At 34.7% G+C, this 17,248-nt stretch overlaps 5 protein-coding genes across 9 annotated transcripts; 2 read left to right on the forward strand and 3 right to left on the reverse strand.

Moving 5' to 3' along the window:
- Positions 1-97: 97 nt before the first annotated feature.
- On the forward strand, positions 98-3,402 carry Mpv17 (Mitochondrial inner membrane protein MPV17). Its single transcript, XM_070670712.1, has 6 exons — positions 98-389; positions 717-932; positions 1,096-1,316; positions 2,026-2,138; positions 2,305-2,526; positions 2,615-3,402. The coding sequence occupies exons 3-6, from the start codon at positions 1,244-1,246 to the stop codon at positions 2,738-2,740; spliced, it is 534 nt and encodes a 177-aa protein (XP_070526813.1). The 5' UTR covers positions 98-389; positions 717-932; positions 1,096-1,243; the 3' UTR covers positions 2,741-3,402.
- Positions 3,400-8,919, reverse strand: Gclc (glutamate--cysteine ligase). The gene is made up of 9 exons (XM_070670698.1): positions 8,590-8,919; positions 7,221-7,330; positions 6,670-6,855; positions 6,316-6,488; positions 5,943-6,160; positions 5,460-5,828; positions 5,030-5,377; positions 4,695-4,876; positions 3,400-4,604 (listed from the first exon to the last, which is right to left on the reverse strand). The coding sequence occupies exons 1-9, from the start codon at positions 8,737-8,739 to the stop codon at positions 4,427-4,429; spliced, it is 1,914 nt and encodes a 637-aa protein (XP_070526799.1). The 5' UTR covers positions 8,740-8,919; the 3' UTR covers positions 3,400-4,426.
- A 213-nt stretch (positions 8,920-9,132) lies between these two features.
- On the reverse strand, positions 9,133-11,324 carry Rplp0 (ribosomal protein LP0). The gene is made up of 5 exons (XM_070670711.1): positions 11,230-11,324; positions 10,661-10,754; positions 10,087-10,497; positions 9,654-9,998; positions 9,133-9,393 (listed from the first exon to the last, which is right to left on the reverse strand). The coding sequence occupies exons 2-5, from the start codon at positions 10,712-10,714 to the stop codon at positions 9,247-9,249; spliced, it is 957 nt and encodes a 318-aa protein (XP_070526812.1). The 5' UTR covers positions 10,715-10,754; positions 11,230-11,324; the 3' UTR covers positions 9,133-9,246.
- A 222-nt stretch (positions 11,325-11,546) lies between these two features.
- Positions 11,547-14,752, forward strand: Arfip (ADP ribosylation factor interacting protein arfaptin). Of its 5 annotated transcripts, none has more exons than XM_070670827.1 (6): positions 11,547-12,010; positions 12,174-12,430; positions 12,504-12,689; positions 12,814-13,135; positions 13,218-13,395; positions 13,490-14,752. In XM_070670827.1, coding segments are annotated over exons 1-6 (1,098 nt in total). In that variant the 5' UTR covers positions 11,547-12,008; the 3' UTR covers positions 13,643-14,752. The 5 variants fall into 5 exon arrangements, with proteins under 5 accessions (XP_070526928.1, XP_070526931.1, XP_070526932.1 ...); XM_070670830.1 differs by having other exon boundaries at positions 11,548-12,005; XM_070670831.1 differs by having other exon boundaries at positions 11,548-11,940; positions 12,224-12,430.
- Positions 14,753-15,711: 959 nt separating this feature from the next.
- LOC139110788 (mitochondrial import inner membrane translocase subunit Tim10 B) lies at positions 15,712-16,765 on the reverse strand. The gene is made up of 4 exons (XM_070670833.1): positions 16,526-16,765; positions 16,386-16,451; positions 16,152-16,247; positions 15,712-16,066 (listed from the first exon to the last, which is right to left on the reverse strand). Exons 2-4 carry the CDS (start codon positions 16,407-16,409, stop codon positions 15,890-15,892), a joined length of 297 nt encoding a protein of 98 aa, XP_070526934.1. The 5' UTR covers positions 16,410-16,451; positions 16,526-16,765; the 3' UTR covers positions 15,712-15,889.
- Between the last annotated feature and the right edge of the window lie 483 nt (positions 16,766-17,248).

Below are 17,248 nucleotides of genomic sequence, written 5' to 3' on the forward strand. Positions count from 1 at the left end.
CTGTCATTTTACGCGACCGCGGGGGTGGAGACGGTGAACGGGAGACGACGGGGAATCGAAGGGAGAAAGAGGAAACGCCAGGAATCGGGAGAAATTAGTAAAGCCGTATCTCTGTCTTTGTCTTTTTATGATTATGGTCTCCTCCAATCTTGTATCTGGATACAACGGAAAGGCCTAGCGCGATTGGTTCACCTCGAGACACGCGCGGGCTAATAAAATTTCGCTGTAATTTTCCGAAATACCCCAACGTCGAGAAAAGACAAATATACTGTTGGCACCATTGGTGATTAACTTCACATGTTTGGTTTCCGTCGTCAACAAATCAATTGTGATTTCGCGATAATTAACCGAGGGAATAAATCGTGATAAAATTAATGCCGCGGCAAAAGGTCGGGCATTGTAATTGATAATTATTTATAATTGAATTTAGGAAAGTAGAACGAGTCTTTAACATTTTGTAAGATGTATATTTTTAACAATTTAATATTTTTATTATTAAAACTTTTCTCTAAACTACGTAATTTTCAGCTAAAATATTCAACACCAATAGCATATAATTATTAATATAATTAATTGCATTTAGAAAACAATTTAATATTAATCTATAATATTGAAAGATGTTTATTTAAAAAATGAAATTTTTTATCATCATAAGTAGTCCTCTCTAGGCCACCTAACTCACCTAAAATGTTTTCACTCGTCACCTTCAATTTCAGAGACATTATTTTGGACGGCGTCTTAAAAAGATAAATATCTATACAAATCCATCTCACCTACTCGTACACGTTTTACTTCTAATCTAAAGTATATGTAACCTTGGCATGACTGTGAGATGAGATGATAACAGTTGCAAAGCAACTTTTTCTTCTCAGAACGTTGTAGTCAGTAATGACATGTGAAGCGTAGGAGAAAAGATATCATGAAAATCGTCCGTAAGTTTCGCTGAACAAGTTCTAAACTGTAGATTAGTTGGCAGCTAGCAATTAATTTCCTTAGTGTTGATTGAATATGTTATATACGACGCATAGCTGCGGACATTGGTCCGTCTCCTAACTTTTATGGCCAGACGAAAATTTGCCGCCTTTGCTGTTTCAGGCTCGGTGGACCCTCGTGGCGAAATTTAATCTGTGCTGTTCGCAGTCGTCATTGTGACAAGTAACCTGAATCTGTAATACGTGCACGTCAGTGATCACATAATTATAGCAACCTCGACAGTTAGATGAGAAACGTATAATATACAATTATGAGGAATATTAAGACATTGTACTTGACTGTATTAAAAAAGTATCCGACGTGCACGCAGTCGGTTCAAGCTGGTAATTAGCAGTTGATTGCCGCTTCTCATTTACAGCAGAGCTCGATTAATTCACACCTGTGACGTCACTCGCCTTTGTTTCTTGACAAATGTTGGAGAAAGACGGAATGACGTCGCAGGTGATAATTATTTGAGTTCTGATGTAAGCGAGATGCAACAATATTATATATTTTTTCTGTCTTTAATATAATATATCGAATCAAGTTTTTTGTTTGCTTTATTTTACATATTAGTAAAGCTATTTTTTTCTTTAAGGGTTATGCCGAAATACGAGTTATAAAAAAGAAGAACAAAAACTATTGTCCGCTGCTTCGTCAGTAATTGAACGAAATTCAAAACATTTGAAGGTTAAGAAACAAAAGTTACGCGCGAAATATAAAATTTAATATATAGCTGTCGTGTAGAGAATGAGACGTGCAGACATTTGTAAATTAACTGATCAGTTTTGATTGACAAAGTCGAAATAAAAAAAAAATTTTAATAGCGAACTTTACATTAATGATAATTTTTAATTGTAATTAAGTAGTTAATTATGATCCAATTATGGTGAAGTAGCAGGATGTAAGTTTTTTTTTTTTTTTAATTTTTACCTTTTTACAAGACGTTAAACAATTACTTTTATGAAACACAAAATTAATCGAGTTGATATTTACAGTATTAAATTTGCAATTTAAATTACTTTTTTTGATAATAATTATTTTAATATGCAGGAATATTAATGGGACTTGGCGATCAAATTGCACAGAATTTTCTTATAGACAATTCAAAAAGTATTAACTATGCACGCACAATGCAATTCACAGGGATTGGTTTGTGCATTAGCGTAAGTAACAGTATTTAATCCCAAATATATCTCTCATGTTTGTAATATCTATTTTTTATTTTCAATTTGTTATCTTTAATTTCGAAAAAAATACTTATAATTCAAATAAGAAAAAGAATTGTATGATACGTTATCCGAGGAAATGAATATTTATGTTAATATTCAGGGTCCGACGACGACAATGTGGTATAGAATTTTAGATAAATACATAGGTTCTAAAGGTCATTCTGTTGTGATTAAAAAAGTTGTCTGTGATCAAATGCTCTTCGCGCCTTCATTCGTAGGAGTTTTATTAGTTGCCATCGGTATTTGCCAAGAAAAAAATATTGAAGAGCTGAAAATTAAATTGTCCAATGAATACAAAGATATTCTATTAAATAATTACAAGGTAACATATTAAATTAAAATTTATTTAAAGTTTACTTATTCTTTTTTTTTTTATTAATAATCAAGTACCTGAAATATTTATGTTTTAGCTGTGGCCTATGGTGCAACTTGTAAACTTTTCTTTTGTACCTTTGCAATATCAAACTTTAGTTGTACAGTCCGTTGCTCTGTTATGGAACAGTTATATTTCATACAGAACAAGCTTGGATAAATGATTATCTAATGAATATAAAACAGTTATGATTGTGTCGTCAATGCACATGATAGTGAATTGTTCTACTTTAGAAATATTAGTAGCATTTATATTATAGAAGCTTTTATTATTATTTTTTTTTATTTCTATTTTATCGAAAGCGAGTTCTGATTTTATTTTTATTTTTATATAAAATGAAGGATTCCTCTATGTGATAAAATAAATTAATATTTTTCTAATTACTACTCTGTTGTGTTCAATAATTGATAAAGTATATCGAAATAATGTTTTATTACTTTTTTTTTTATTTTTGTATGCATATAATTTAGTGTTACTTATATATTTTTATATCTATGTTTGAAACTGCATGAGTTTTAACAATTAAACAAGATTTGCAGCATTTAATTAGCCAAACTGGAAAGTAAAAATCCAAATTGTCTAGGATTATATTTTGTTAATTGTATAAAATGTACTTTTTGCAGAAAAAATAATTACATAATTCTTTTTTTCGTTTAAACACGATTGTGATTACAAAATTATGAATTAATGAACATGCATCTGTTACTTACAAAGCACTTTTTTTAAAATTGTATTTTAAAAAAGATAAATAAATAAAAATAAACAAAGTAAAAAAAGTTTACATTAATAAGTAATGGAAAGGACAATAAAAATTCTTTCATCTATAGATTATCGTTTTATTCTGATAATAACAATTTTATTTAAAGTAATTTCTGTTTGCGAAAACTAGCATGTACACGCATATTTTGTTTCTCTCTCTTTTTTTTTTATTTTTTTTATTTTACACCTTAATTCGTATCATTTTTGAAATTCGTACAATCTAGGTTTCAAAGGCTAGCACTTTACATATATCAATATATGTATCATTTTTGTACAACTTGTTTAAATCTTAAGTACATATTCCTTGATACATATATAATCTCTTTTCATAACATTTGTTATACGAACTATTTAGTATTTAAGTTAAATGTTTCAGCACTTAAATATTTGCATTTTTGATCCTTTTATGTTTATTCAGTGTATGTACATTAAACGAAAACGAAAAAAGTTAGTTATTGTGCAACGTAAAAAGTTATTAAGAATAACAAAAAAATTTAACTAAAAACATCATAATTAAAAATTAGTTCTAAATTGTAAAAGTTTAATTGCAACAATATACATACATACACTGTACTACTAATCTGTTTTGCAATTAAATTTCTTTTCCAGAAAAGCATAATTACATACGATAACTTTTATGCGAAAACTTTTACTCCGCGCCATTTGTTCAGTTAACGAATTTCACAACGTAAAATAAATGATACGAACGAATTGAACACAAGTACAATTTGTGGAATGTGAATTCGTTGAGTTCTTATAACAATACTAACATTTTCTTTCTACAACGTACTAAATACTGTTTTATAACTTGTTGAATTACGAAAATTATTATCTCTATTATACATTCATATTTGGTAAATAAAAGCAATGTAGCATGTATAACAAATGGAATATAAAATTACAAATATAAAATTATGAAACTTCATATTTTGCGTTATTCTCTATTTCTCTTAATTATTTCATTTAAAAATATTAACGCAGAAATTTGTCTATGTAAATATGCAAGAAGTTAACGGCATCGAATATGTGTAACAATATTACAAAAGTATAAATTTACTGATTTACCTGAAACGTTTTGATATCGTCTTTGTTAACAATTTGTTGTTGAACACTTTTCCGCTTTAGCAACGGCAGCAGGTATAGTTTCGGTAGTTTTAGATAACACACATTGTCCAAGTAATTCCGGACACGATATATCGTTGGAAACGATGCTGTGGATTTTTTTTAATAGGTCGTAGTTGATGCGCTGGGTGATTACAGCATCATGCCTATTTTTTTTACATTTAATATTTTATTAGAATAATATCGTATTTGAAATATATCGATGGTTCAAAGAGAACAAGAATGCATTTGCTTACTTATATTCAGCGTGCGATGTGACCTCTTTTCTCAGCCAAGCTGCAGTTGTTAATAGCTCGCCAGAGGCTCGTTTCTGTATTAATTTTAAGTATCTTTGGATAGTACAATGTGTATCAGCGTCTACATTCATGTTAGCTAAGTACGAGTTTACAAGTGGCACCAGGCCAGGAAAAACGCCATTCTGAAAGTACACGAAGAATAATAAAATTATCATTTATATTAAATAAAACATAAATATATGCAATATTAGAAAAAAAAAGAAAAAGAAAAAAAAAAGAACACAAGGCATATAACACATGCAAAGAACTTTTGTTACGCTTTGTTCGATAAGCACCTTTCCATTTATAATTTCGTTAATCGTAAATTCAGTATATTCCGACTGGGCGTTATCGGATTTCATATCCGAAGTGATATCACGACGAAACCAAAATTTCTCCACTTTCGATGCATCCCTTTTCTGCGCCCTGCTCATATTTTGATCAACCTTGCTAATCGGGATTAAAAGATTTAGCTTGTAGCTCAGGATGACTCGCGTCAGTAGCACCGTGAAACAGACTATCGCCGCATTCTCGAAGTCCGTTATTTGAACTTCGCATGGACGGAATTCCACGCGCCAGCCGATAGACGAGTTCGGTGGCGGTGGTTTGAAGCGCATAGTCTGCCAATTCGTAGACTGTATGTTCTGAAACGGTATGAATTTTTTTTGCAATAAAAATGTCACAACCATTGTACGAAAAAAATTGATACTGTAATTTGAATCTCACCTCGAAGTGATCGGTATCTTCCAGATCGTTTTGATGAACTTTTTCGGAAAACAGGGAGACGCTATCCCTGATAAACAAATGAGCAATGTGTTGCGCGAGCAGGTGGTCAATTCCATTGTCCAAAAGCTGTTTATATATCTCATCGTCGTACGTTAGAGGAACGTCGTTATACTTTTCACCCTGCTCGCTGAGGTACGAGTCGATAGAGTCGTATCTAGATTTACTGATTCTGAACTTATTCTCTTTGAGGGGTTTTAATCCACGTTCCTCCTGAGTTCTACAGTCCACTGACGAGGATATGACGTTCCATCGACAATCGACATCGCTTACATAGCCGCGATAAAATGGACTGGCAGCAGTTAAAGCCAACTGTCGAATGTTAAAGAAATCTTCTGTAACGTACGCATGAAAGAACACTCTATATGCTATTATATAAGGATGAAGCGCAGTTGTCGAGTAGCTTAGATACTATTGAAGACTAACCATGATCGGACACAAAGGTGTCAGTTGGTCGTATAACGTTCTCGCTTCTTCTATGTTACACGCCTGAAAGGTGAGCTGCAAACAGCAGCAGCCCATTCCGAAACCCATCGCGTCCATGTAAATGTGATTGTCTTTAGCTGCCTTTGACGAAGACCCGTCGTCTCCCTTACTGGCTAGATCTTCTTTAAATAACAGTGGCACGTTTTCATCTCTGTAAACTGAAAAAAAAAAAACACAAAAAATATGTTCATATCTTAAGCTAATAATGAATTGAGAATAAGCTTATTCGAATTGTATCATTAATGTATATTATATTACAGCGATAGAGGAAAAAAGAAATCAGATATCTTATAATTGTAGTATCGTCACGTACTAGGAATGTTTATCGCGACTTTTTCTTGACGCCGTTCCCTAATATTTCTAGTCAACGTTTTGAAACGTGGGTGACCAGGAAATATAGCTTCGTCAGGAAAAAATAAACTTCTAGAAGCACCAGCGTTGGGTGTTGGATGAGTAACGGGATCGGTGAAGTCAGGCGCTCCTACTCTGCGACATAAATAATAAAATTAATGAGAGAGTGCTAAATACTTTAATCAAATATTAATATATATTATTTTCCCAGCAAACGCAGAATAATAACGGCAGCATTCCAACGTTGCAGTAAACTCATAATAATATTCTGTGCTTGCTGAAATTATATAGAAATAATTTTTTTCTCTATAACTACCTTGGGAAAACAGTTAAGGACATTAAGACTTCGTTAGGCTGAAGTAATTTTGTTGCTTCCTGCCTTCGGTAGCGCATATTAGCTTCGACAACGTTAAAATGAGCCAACAATCCTCCGTACGGTTTCCCCGGAGTTCCTTCGAGCATATAAGCGCCGTATTCCGGTCTCCAAAGCGATTTTACATTACTGTGAATGCGATAATTCAATCTGTTATAATTTCATATTTATAAAATCAATTTTAACATTAAAAAAAAAAAAAAATCCAAAACGATATAATTAGGCAAATTTTAACAATTACATATCGCGGAAGTTTTATTTCTCATCTTCTTATATAAAAAAATTAACAGAACATAAATTGTTATTATAATTTTTCAGATTTTTACATTAAGAGTATAGTTTCCTTTTTTTTAATAGAAAAATAAGAGAACACTTTAAAACTAAGGCACGTAAAAGAAAACACTTTAGTTAATGTATTCAAATATTTGCATAAAATTACAAAATGCGTTTCAGGAAAAGGAAAAATACTGTAATAAATATACGCTGCTACTTACTGAGGATCTTCATTTTCTTTTTCATTCAAGATTTTTAATATTTCAACGGCTCTCAGGCTAACTTTAGCAGTTTTTGCATCGTCATCGAATTTTACGAGTATGTACTCCACCTGTGTAAAGACAATTGCATAATATTAGAAAAGTATCAATACATTTGTGCAACATGAATGAAATATATGATAGGAAACGTAACGATATGGTCTTTTAAGTTAGATTATGAATATAAAGAGGTAATGTTGTTGTAGATATGTATTATCTAATCTGATAAAAGAGTAAGTAGATAAAAAAGAAAATATGAATACAGAGAAATACTGTACATATACGTGTACAGTTCACCGTAGATGTATGCTACAAACATACTTAGAAAAAAAAAAAAAAAAATTAAAAAAAAAAGTACAGAATATTATTAAAAGATTAAAATAAACCTAAAGATATCACCGTCGTCTCATTAGCATTAAATCTGAAATATTTTAACGCTCTAAAAGTCTATTTTGCGTTTTTCTCCGGCATTAATTAAACAAAAATAAAATTAAATATAAATAAATATGAAGAAACGAGTGCTTTATCTGCGCTCAGTTATTTCTTATTACAATTAATTATAAATCTCACGAGACGGGAAACGGTTTAATTTTAAACCAGCGAAATAAATTAGATTCAAGGATTTCCTCGGGAAAGAGAAGCAAATGATTTGCATTATCAGCCGGATTACGTCAGGCAGCGGTGACGAAAGACGCGGGTTTGAAAGCGGGAAATAAAGTTCACGTCTCGAACGATCCGGTCGATTCGAAAAACGCGACAGCCTCGGAATAATCGTCGCGGGCAAAAGCGGTTGTTATAAATGATTACCGCACGATAATGATGCACCGGGACGCACAGGAATTTGCATAACGCGTAACGTGTGACGCAACCGGAGGGGAGAGAGAGAGAGAAAAAAAAAACAAGAAGAATGGTGCCTTCCACGCGAGGCTTCGATCCGGCATTAGCGCGATAAATATTTGAACGACCGCGTATCGAATTGTATTGCGAAATGCGACGTAACGAACGCCGTCGAGGCGAGCGCGAAGGTTAGGAACGGATGAGTCGGCGCAATTCGCGGCTCGCCGTCTAAATATCGCTAGATTTAAACGATTACGATTACGATTTAATGCGAAACACTCGTACGCATGAATTAATATCGTTGTTTCTCTCTTCGGTTGTTTAAAATATAGCGTTTGCACGCGGAGAATCGTCACCTCGGAGAGTGATTGATAAATACTGAAATAAGTGCTATAGTAAGTGTCACCGCCGATTTCCCATGGGTTACAGGGCACGTTAAGGAAACGATTCGATCGCGCGCGATTATTTTCCGGTTAAACACTGAGATAATTACCTCGTCGCCCCATTTTAGAATGTCCCCCTGCCTGTCCCTGAGCCGCTTGTACAGGTTAATAAACTGTATAACCCCGTGCTTGCGCACGTGATCGGAGAGCTTCTTCGTCTCCTCCCAAGTCAGGGGGCTTCCTTCCGAGAGCAGGCCCATCTCGAGTCCCAAGGGTCCCTTACGACGAACGCAGTCACCCGGGAAGGAGCGGCACGGCTAGCCCGAATTCCGTCGACTGAACTCGCCGCGCTCCACCAGTTGCGACTAGGCCACCCTTACTATCGCTCGCTATCACTCGCTAGTGCCCCACATATCTACGTATATTGCGTGCGTGCACGCGTGTATGTATCTGTGGCGGTGTGATTTCTCACATATTTCAACGCGCCCAGCGATCATGCGCGTGCTAGACAAGTACCGGATGACGGCAACGCCATCTTCCTAATTAATTATTCGCCAAGGACAGCGGTACGACTCTGATGAGAAATTAGTCTTAGATCGCAAACGAGACGCGGTTACTTCGACGTGGAAAATGATGAAATAAAACTCGGCCCATTAGTTTTCAGTTTTTATTTTATTTCAATGTCAGCGCGAGCTCTTACAAAACGATTGCCAGGGTAATGGACTTGCGTTTTCTCGGTTGACAATTTTCGGATGCACATTTGCGTCTTAGTCGAAAAGCCCAAAGCCCATGTCGTCGTCCTCTGACTCGGATTCCTCTTTCTTTTCTTCCTTCTTCTCCGCCGCGGGAGCGTCGGCGGCCGCGGCTGCCGGGGCCGCTACAGCAGCGGCTGCGGCAGCGAACTTGCTCGGATCCTGCAGGCGAACAATATTAATTTTTAACAAATGTAGATAGCTTTATAACGGGGTAATATTTGTATGTCACGTTTAACTCAGACTATGCTCTGGCATAAAATCTCAACTGCGATCTTGACGCGCCAATGGGTTCAGCTATTTCTAGCTTTGACACGTGGATCCAAGACCTTCAGACGCGGAACCGTTTCATCATTGTATTCGCTTTGCGGGTGATTATAGAAAATCGCGATATCGTTTAACGTGCAAAAATTAAATCATACCTTGATGTATTCCTTGATCGTGGCGGCTTCCGCGAACTCAACTTCGGTAACGGCAGCAACAGCCAGCAGGTTCTTGAAACCGTTAGCGATGCTGTGCGGCGCGCTGGCGACCGTAGGATACCCAATTGCCAAGCAAACTGAGGCAAGGTTTGCAACTCCGGCCATGAATTTTTCGCGCAGATCTTCCGGTTTAATATCCAAAATCTCGGGCGCGAAAATGGTGCCAGAATCATATACCTGCTCGACGAGTAAGCCGTAAGAAAATGGAGAAATGTTCAGCATGTTTAGAAGTGTAGCTTCAGAAGCTCCCACTTTGTCTCCAGGCTTCAGAATATGAACGTCATTCTGAAATTTAATATTTTAGTTAGTATAGTTCGAAAGACTCGGGGAAAAAAATTAAATTAAATTAAATTAATTCCTTGAAAGTACTTACAATAATTTCAATAGTACCCTTAGAGATCTTAGTCGGTATGCTCAACGCTTGAAAGAAAGAGGTCTTTTCCGGGCCAAGTCCTGTATTTTGCGCCGGGATGATAACGCTTAGAGGCGCGATGGCTCCTGCCCTAGCTGGCGCGCGTACTTTATTTTCCAGCAACTTGTCCCTCACTTCGATCAGATCGCCCCGGGTGAAAACGAAGCCGACATTACCGCGGATGTGAGGCAGTAATTTCTCCAACGCTGCGTTACGTTCGATGTGGCCGCGAATCGCCTTTCTCATCATGGTGTTCTTTCCCATGAGGACAACTGCGTTTCCGCGAAGCGACATACGAATCTGTTGCATCTGCTTGGAACCGACATTGTCCGCGCCCACGATGAAGCATTTAGGATAGTCGTCCAACAGTTGCTAATATTAAAAAAAAAATTACTTTAATTAATATTTTATATTAAATTTATAAATTATTTAAACTAAAGTTTGTAATATATAATAATATATTTGTTCGCGTGCTATTAAATTATGCATATAATAAGAATAGGATAACAAGTAAAGAAAAAAAAAAAATACTTACAACAAGCTTGGTGAAGTAATTCGACTTCCACGTTGCTTTATCCTCCCTACCCATCTTGGAAAGTGTGTAGGGATACCTTACGGGAATTTAAGGACTGCAAATGGTAAAAGACAGAAGTTTAAATATAATGCATTAAAAAGTATAATAAAAATTGTTGACGTTGAGATTTTTCAGACGATAAAAAATTTTTTTTTCTTACATATTGTTCGAGAGTTACGCAAGTGGGTTCACCTATTTCTAGGTCTTGCACCCTTCGAACATTCAGACGCGTTTTTTTTTTCATCATTGCAAAACGTACTTGAATAAATAATATATATGTAGAACAAATAACGTTCCTTTCAGCTCAATATGCTATATATTTTTACACCACGAAGCGAATTTTCCAACCACATGGTTCCATAACCTCGAATTTGCTATAGTTTAACGAAAATAATCGCCACATACGTAACCTGCGTATTAATTTTATACAAAAACGGCGCGTGAGTAACGTCGCAAATTAAAAATCAAACGTATAAAAATTTACTATTACAGCAATATCGTAGAAATAATATAACGAAGGTCCAACGTACCTCAGCAACCTACGACACCGCGATGGAGAAGAAAACGGAAATCTCGAGGCAGCCATGATTAAATTTTAGAGTACTTCAGTCTGTATTTCATGAAACCTTCGAACACCCGATTATAACGATAATTACATTACGCAATACTTTATTAACTTAATAATAATAATTTTAATTATTTTATTTTATCATCCGATGCTGTATATCGACGCTTTCAGTAAATTTCAATTTACATGAAAGTATCTCTTAGCGACGCTGCCGCACTCTGGTGGGCCCGGGGAACTGAAAACGTTTCACTAACACAATTGAGTTCGTCGGTCGTGGCGAGACACTCGTCTCTTGATCATCTGATTCGACGCTCATTTCGCCGCTTTAACTCGGTTCGCCACACGTCACGGACAATTTCGTGTCAGGTTCTCTCTCTCTCTTTCTCCCTCGCTTATCGCTTCCTCTCGCTCTCTTTCTGAAAAATTGGAGCGAGGAGGAGGGACGAGCGTCCAGTGACGTTACTCCGCGTCTTCTATGTGTCTTTAAAGCGCGATCTGACAATCCTCGAGAGATATGTCACGTCGAAGGCATACACGCACCACTTGTGTATAAACGATCGAGCGTGTCAATGGTTCGCGGCGACTCCTCGCGGTAATATACTCCGAAAAGTACGCGGGTCGAATGTCGTGAACGGTGAACGTGTCCGTTACGTTCTCTGCTCAATTGTCAATCGTGAGTATCTCGTCGGTGGAATTTGTTTAAGTTGCCCTTAGCCAGAGCCCACATCCCATTTCAAAGTAATGTAAGACTTTATTGGTCGGATTATTTATTAGTAATTTCATATTTACTTTGGTTGTTCTTTTTAATGTTATTCTCAGGTGTATAAAAATTATTTGATTCACGTTTCTCAATAATAATGGTCTGAAAAGCATTGTACAGAGGTTACAAGAGAGATTTGGTTTCAGGGAGAAATTGGTATCTGAAGGAGTTAACGAGGCTCACACCCTGATTCTAGGAATGTCCCAAATTGCGGTCACGTCGAGTGGAATGGAGCGTAGTATTCATGAGATGTTGAAAGACGCACCCTCTTTAAACGAGAGCGACAATGCCGTACATACCGGAACACCGCCGCCTCACGTACCGAACAATTGTAGTAGCGACAGTCATCCGAGACCAGCCACCATAAACTTAAGTCTGGCAAGCCCGACAGCCACTCAGATTTGTAGGTGTCACATACGATCTTTAGCGCGTTTACCGCTGATCTGAATAATACAGTTTTAAAGCTTAAGTAAAAGATGTATGTATTCCCACAGCGGTCTCGGTCTCGCCGAGTACTCCGGTTCAGAACGGTGACACGCAAACCATGCGCAGTACTCAGAGCAAAATTGAAAGTCTAAAAAACTGGAGTATCTCAACGTACAAGTGTACTAAGCAGTTAATGTATGAAAGATTAGGGAAAACATCGCGTACAGTAGACTTCGGTAAGTTGCGTAAAAGTATTTTTAGCGTATTATTTTCTCTTAATTCATTTTTCGTTTTCGTTTTCTTTTTTTTTTTTTTAATTTTTTTCGTAAATTATTACATCTCATCTGTTTTTACATTTAGAGCTCGAAACACAGATCGAATTACTTAGAGACACCCAAAGGAAATATTGCAACGTTTTACGATTGTCGCGAGCTTTAGCGTCACATTTTCATCACGTTGTTCAAACGCAACACGCTCTCGGAGAGGCATTTTCCGAATTGGCACAGAAATCGCCCGAACTGCAAGAGGAGTTTCTGTACAATTCAGAGACGCAAAGAAATTTAACTAAAAACGGCGAGACACTTCTAGGGGCCTTAAATTTCTTCGTTTCCTCAGTGAATACTTTGTGTAACAAAACTATCGAGGACACGCTGCTCACAGTCAGACAATACGAAACTGCAAGGTATGTGATTTTCATTCCGCGTAAGTTTTACATTTCGTCCCAGCTATAATAACAGTACCATAACGTAATAATTATTATACAGGATAGAGTACGATGCGTATAGAACAGATTTAGAGGCACTCGCGCAGGCTACAAAGTCTGATAGCAACAACGCGGCGAGATTAGAAGAAGCTCAAGCTAATTATGAGGGACACAAACAGAATTTCGAAAAATTACGCTCAGATGTTTCAATTAAGTTGAAATTTTTGGATGAAAACAGGGTAATCTATTTTTAATTTCTTGTATAAATTATTAATCCACAAACGGTCGATTGATATCTCTCGTAATTATTAAATAAACGCTTTATCATTTTAGATTAAAGTTATGCATAAGCAACTGCTGTTGTTCCATAATGCTGTATCTGCCTATTTTTCGGGAAATCAAACGGCGTTAGAGGCGACTCTCAAACAATTCAACATCAAGGTGAAATCACCAAATTCTACCTTGCCGTCGTGGCTGGAACAGTAGTCTAATTAATGAAATTGAATACTTCGTCCTATTGCAAAGATGTGAATATACAAGTGTGCTCGTCCACCGAATTATTTAAAAGTTTGTGCAATGCAAAAAGGTAAAGGTAAAAAAGTTTATAAAGAAAAAAAAATCTCAGTCAGTAAGTATATATTGTGAGCTGTTCAATTTGACAACTTGATAGAGAATAACAAATGGCAAAATTCATGATGTATAAACAGACTGAATTCAAAATGTAATATCGATCATTAATACTGATTATTACGTATATATATATACATATATATACAGCACATCGTGTATTATAAAATTAATAATTTATTTAAAATTATACAAATTAATAGAGGAATCTTTAATCAACTTAGGCCCTTTTAATAATTAATTTTTAATGCTTGAACACTTGAGGAGGCAATAGATATTTAATTTTTATATTTGTCTCAATCACAAAATGTAAATATATGACGTGAGACATCATGACAAGCGGAGCTTTCTATTTTACAGCGTGTTAGTATTACGTATAATATTGTTGTCATATGTCACGTTTCACACATGCATCATAAATATATAGTTTGACAGTGATGAGTATGTCCACTTAAAAAAAAAAAATCTTTAACTGTATTAACTCAATCTATATTGTTTCATAAAAGTTTTAATACTAAATTAAAATTTATAAAGATACAGTTATTCAAGTTATTACAAATTAATTTATTAAAATCAAGTAAATAATTGAACATATTAAAAACTTTAACGGGATATGTATTAAAAATACATTTAATCTCAACACGTTTATCTGTTGCATTTTGCAATAGTTATTCTACTTTATATTATCAAAACCATAATAACGTATTAATAAATATTAATCAACAGATAAAAATATACATTAATAATAAAGTTTGTTTGCAGCCATGTGGTACTTTATAAAAAATAATTTTTTTTAAAGAAACAAGTTTAAATTTACATAACAATTACAGGGGAAAAACTATGTTACATATTCCATTTTATCATTTATTTTCGCGCAGATAACTTCAAAACATTGTGAAAAATTGCTAGTCATTATTTTACTTAAGTATTTTTATTGAAGAAATGTAAAAAAAAAAAAAATAATGAATATCATACTACACGAGATTAATTGCTTATGCTTCTATTCTAGTGGGAACATACTTGCAATCGCTATGCAAACACAGTTTGTAATTTATAGCAGCCTTTAAGTATTTTATAAAAATAAATTTTCTAGCGACAATTATTTCTTATTTGCCATGATAGAGATAATCCTATGATTATTACAATTAACGAACAAATAAGCTAGCTGGTAAGATGACACGTAATATCATGATGTTATGCCACAAGATCGCGAAGATGATTCTTCCAGGGTGTAAATGATATTTACTAAGTATTTCACATGTGCGTATGTATGAATGTATACAAAGTAAATGTACAAGATATCAACAGATTTTTGGAGAAACACTAGATTTCTATCATTACGCTTGCATCCGTTACTAAGGAATAATAGCGCAAATTTGATAACTGGCCTGTGTAACATGTAACGCTGCTACATTCGTATCGTGTATATATTCTTTGCGCAAACGTAATGTGTAAAGATTTCGCAAGCATATATCCTCGCTTCAGTTTATGTGTCATATTGCCATGTAATTACATTACATTCCGCGAAAGGAGCAAATGCTTTATTTGTCGTAATATAATTTTAAACTGATATTATTAAATCATATTCCGTTTCATTAAATTCTGTAACATTTTATTATTTATAAAATATATAACTGAAAGAAATTATGTGTTCCTAACTATAATGTTATCGTGTGTGTATATTATGTGTATACAAATTCTCTCAATAATAAATAATTACTTAATATTAAAAAAAAAAGAAAAAAAAATCTCTTAATATTTCTATAAAAGAAAATATAAATATATAAATATATTCATATATATATAACACAAAACTAAGTAATGATTAAATAAATTAATCTACAGACGAGAGATATTTGTAAAAGAAATGATGTATAAAAATATCTACTTTGATATTAACCTGAATATCAAGAATAGAAAAAAACAAATTATATATTTTTTTCCCCAACACATAAACATATATATTTAATTAATATAAATACATATTCTGACATTATTATTTTATGTACATTTCAACAGAGCTTTGCAATTTATGATGTGGAGCAAATTAAAAAGTATTAAAAAAAAAAATAGATAATATACCAATCGAGAATTGAAGTAAAGATATTATTGTGGATTTGGTTCAACTTTTATCTGTTGATTTTGTGCTTCTAACGTTGACTGTTGTGCATTTATCTCTTCCATTCTTTTGCGTACCATCATGGGCTGCACTTCCATGAATATTTCCATTATCTTGTGGTTAGCATGGATGTATTTCAGAGCACAGTTATTTACACACAAATCCTGCAAATTTCAGTTTCTTTTCAGTCAAGATTTCATGACACAATTGTAGTCTAATATTACGTGCAATAATATTATTTGTAAATACTTCATCTGAGGTAACTTGGCGAGAAAGAAAAGTATTTGCACATTTCTTAAAACACATCTCGGACATTTGGTTGTAGAGCAACAGAAAGTCCTTAAACTGTAGAAGTAAGTACCTCATTACCCCTTCGTCCATTAATTAATAACGATAATTACTTACATCACTTTGAAGTTATACAGATAACGCAAAGTATTGCTTAGTATCGAATAAATAACACATTCTGCCAAAGGTACGTACATTTCTCAGCTGTAACGCATCCATGCGGATAGCTGTATGTTTTCAACGTGTTACAAATGTATGTTTCTAAAAAAGACCGTCTACATGTCACTGCAATAACTCAATAATATAAAGCAATTAGGATAATCTTCCGCACTAACTATACTCCCTGTCCAGCAGAATCAAAACAAGGCTGAAGTGTGCGGTGGAGTCGTGCACCCACATGCTAGTCGAGAATCGAGAAGAGTGAAATATAACCAATTGCAATGCGAGTCCTTGAGCACATGGGCGCCGAGTAGCTCTGCGCATGCGTCGTACGCTGAACACCGTAGCGGGAATTGGGTAATTAAAATTTTTTGAACGTCCACGGTAAGAATAAAAAAATATAATTAAATAAAACGTGACATCAATTGGGAAATTTGAAAAATTATTGATTCCAGAATTTTCAAGAGTTCCATAAGTCAAAGCTAAAATTTTGAAACAGAAATCCTCGAAGACGGAAACGGAAACGGAAGCGGGAAACGATGTTGTTAGACTAATTTATTTCGCAATGATATTAATAGACTATTTCGATTGCGCGTTGTTAACTAACCGCGCGTCCCTCGTCGCGACGCGTCCATTTGATTATCATAGATAAGATATCTCACGAGGAGCGTATTTTAAGAAATCTCTTTCTCACCCGAGGAACATTCTTCAACATGGTCGGAGCTTTCTCATTCGCGATCGTACTATTCAGCCTTTTGTATACGAGTAAGTGGAATATAATTTTATAGTGCCGTTATTATTATTATTTAAAATTTCCAATCTGCAGTTTAAGAATTTATATACCGAGTAATATAATTAAAATAATTTGCATAAAACTTTATCAAAGAGACGCCGTCGTA

This window comes from Cardiocondyla obscurior, linkage group LG21 (genome assembly GCF_019399895.1).
Source record: "Cardiocondyla obscurior isolate alpha-2009 linkage group LG21, Cobs3.1, whole genome shotgun sequence".
Classification (NCBI taxonomy): Eukaryota; Metazoa; Arthropoda; class Insecta; order Hymenoptera; family Formicidae; genus Cardiocondyla; species Cardiocondyla obscurior.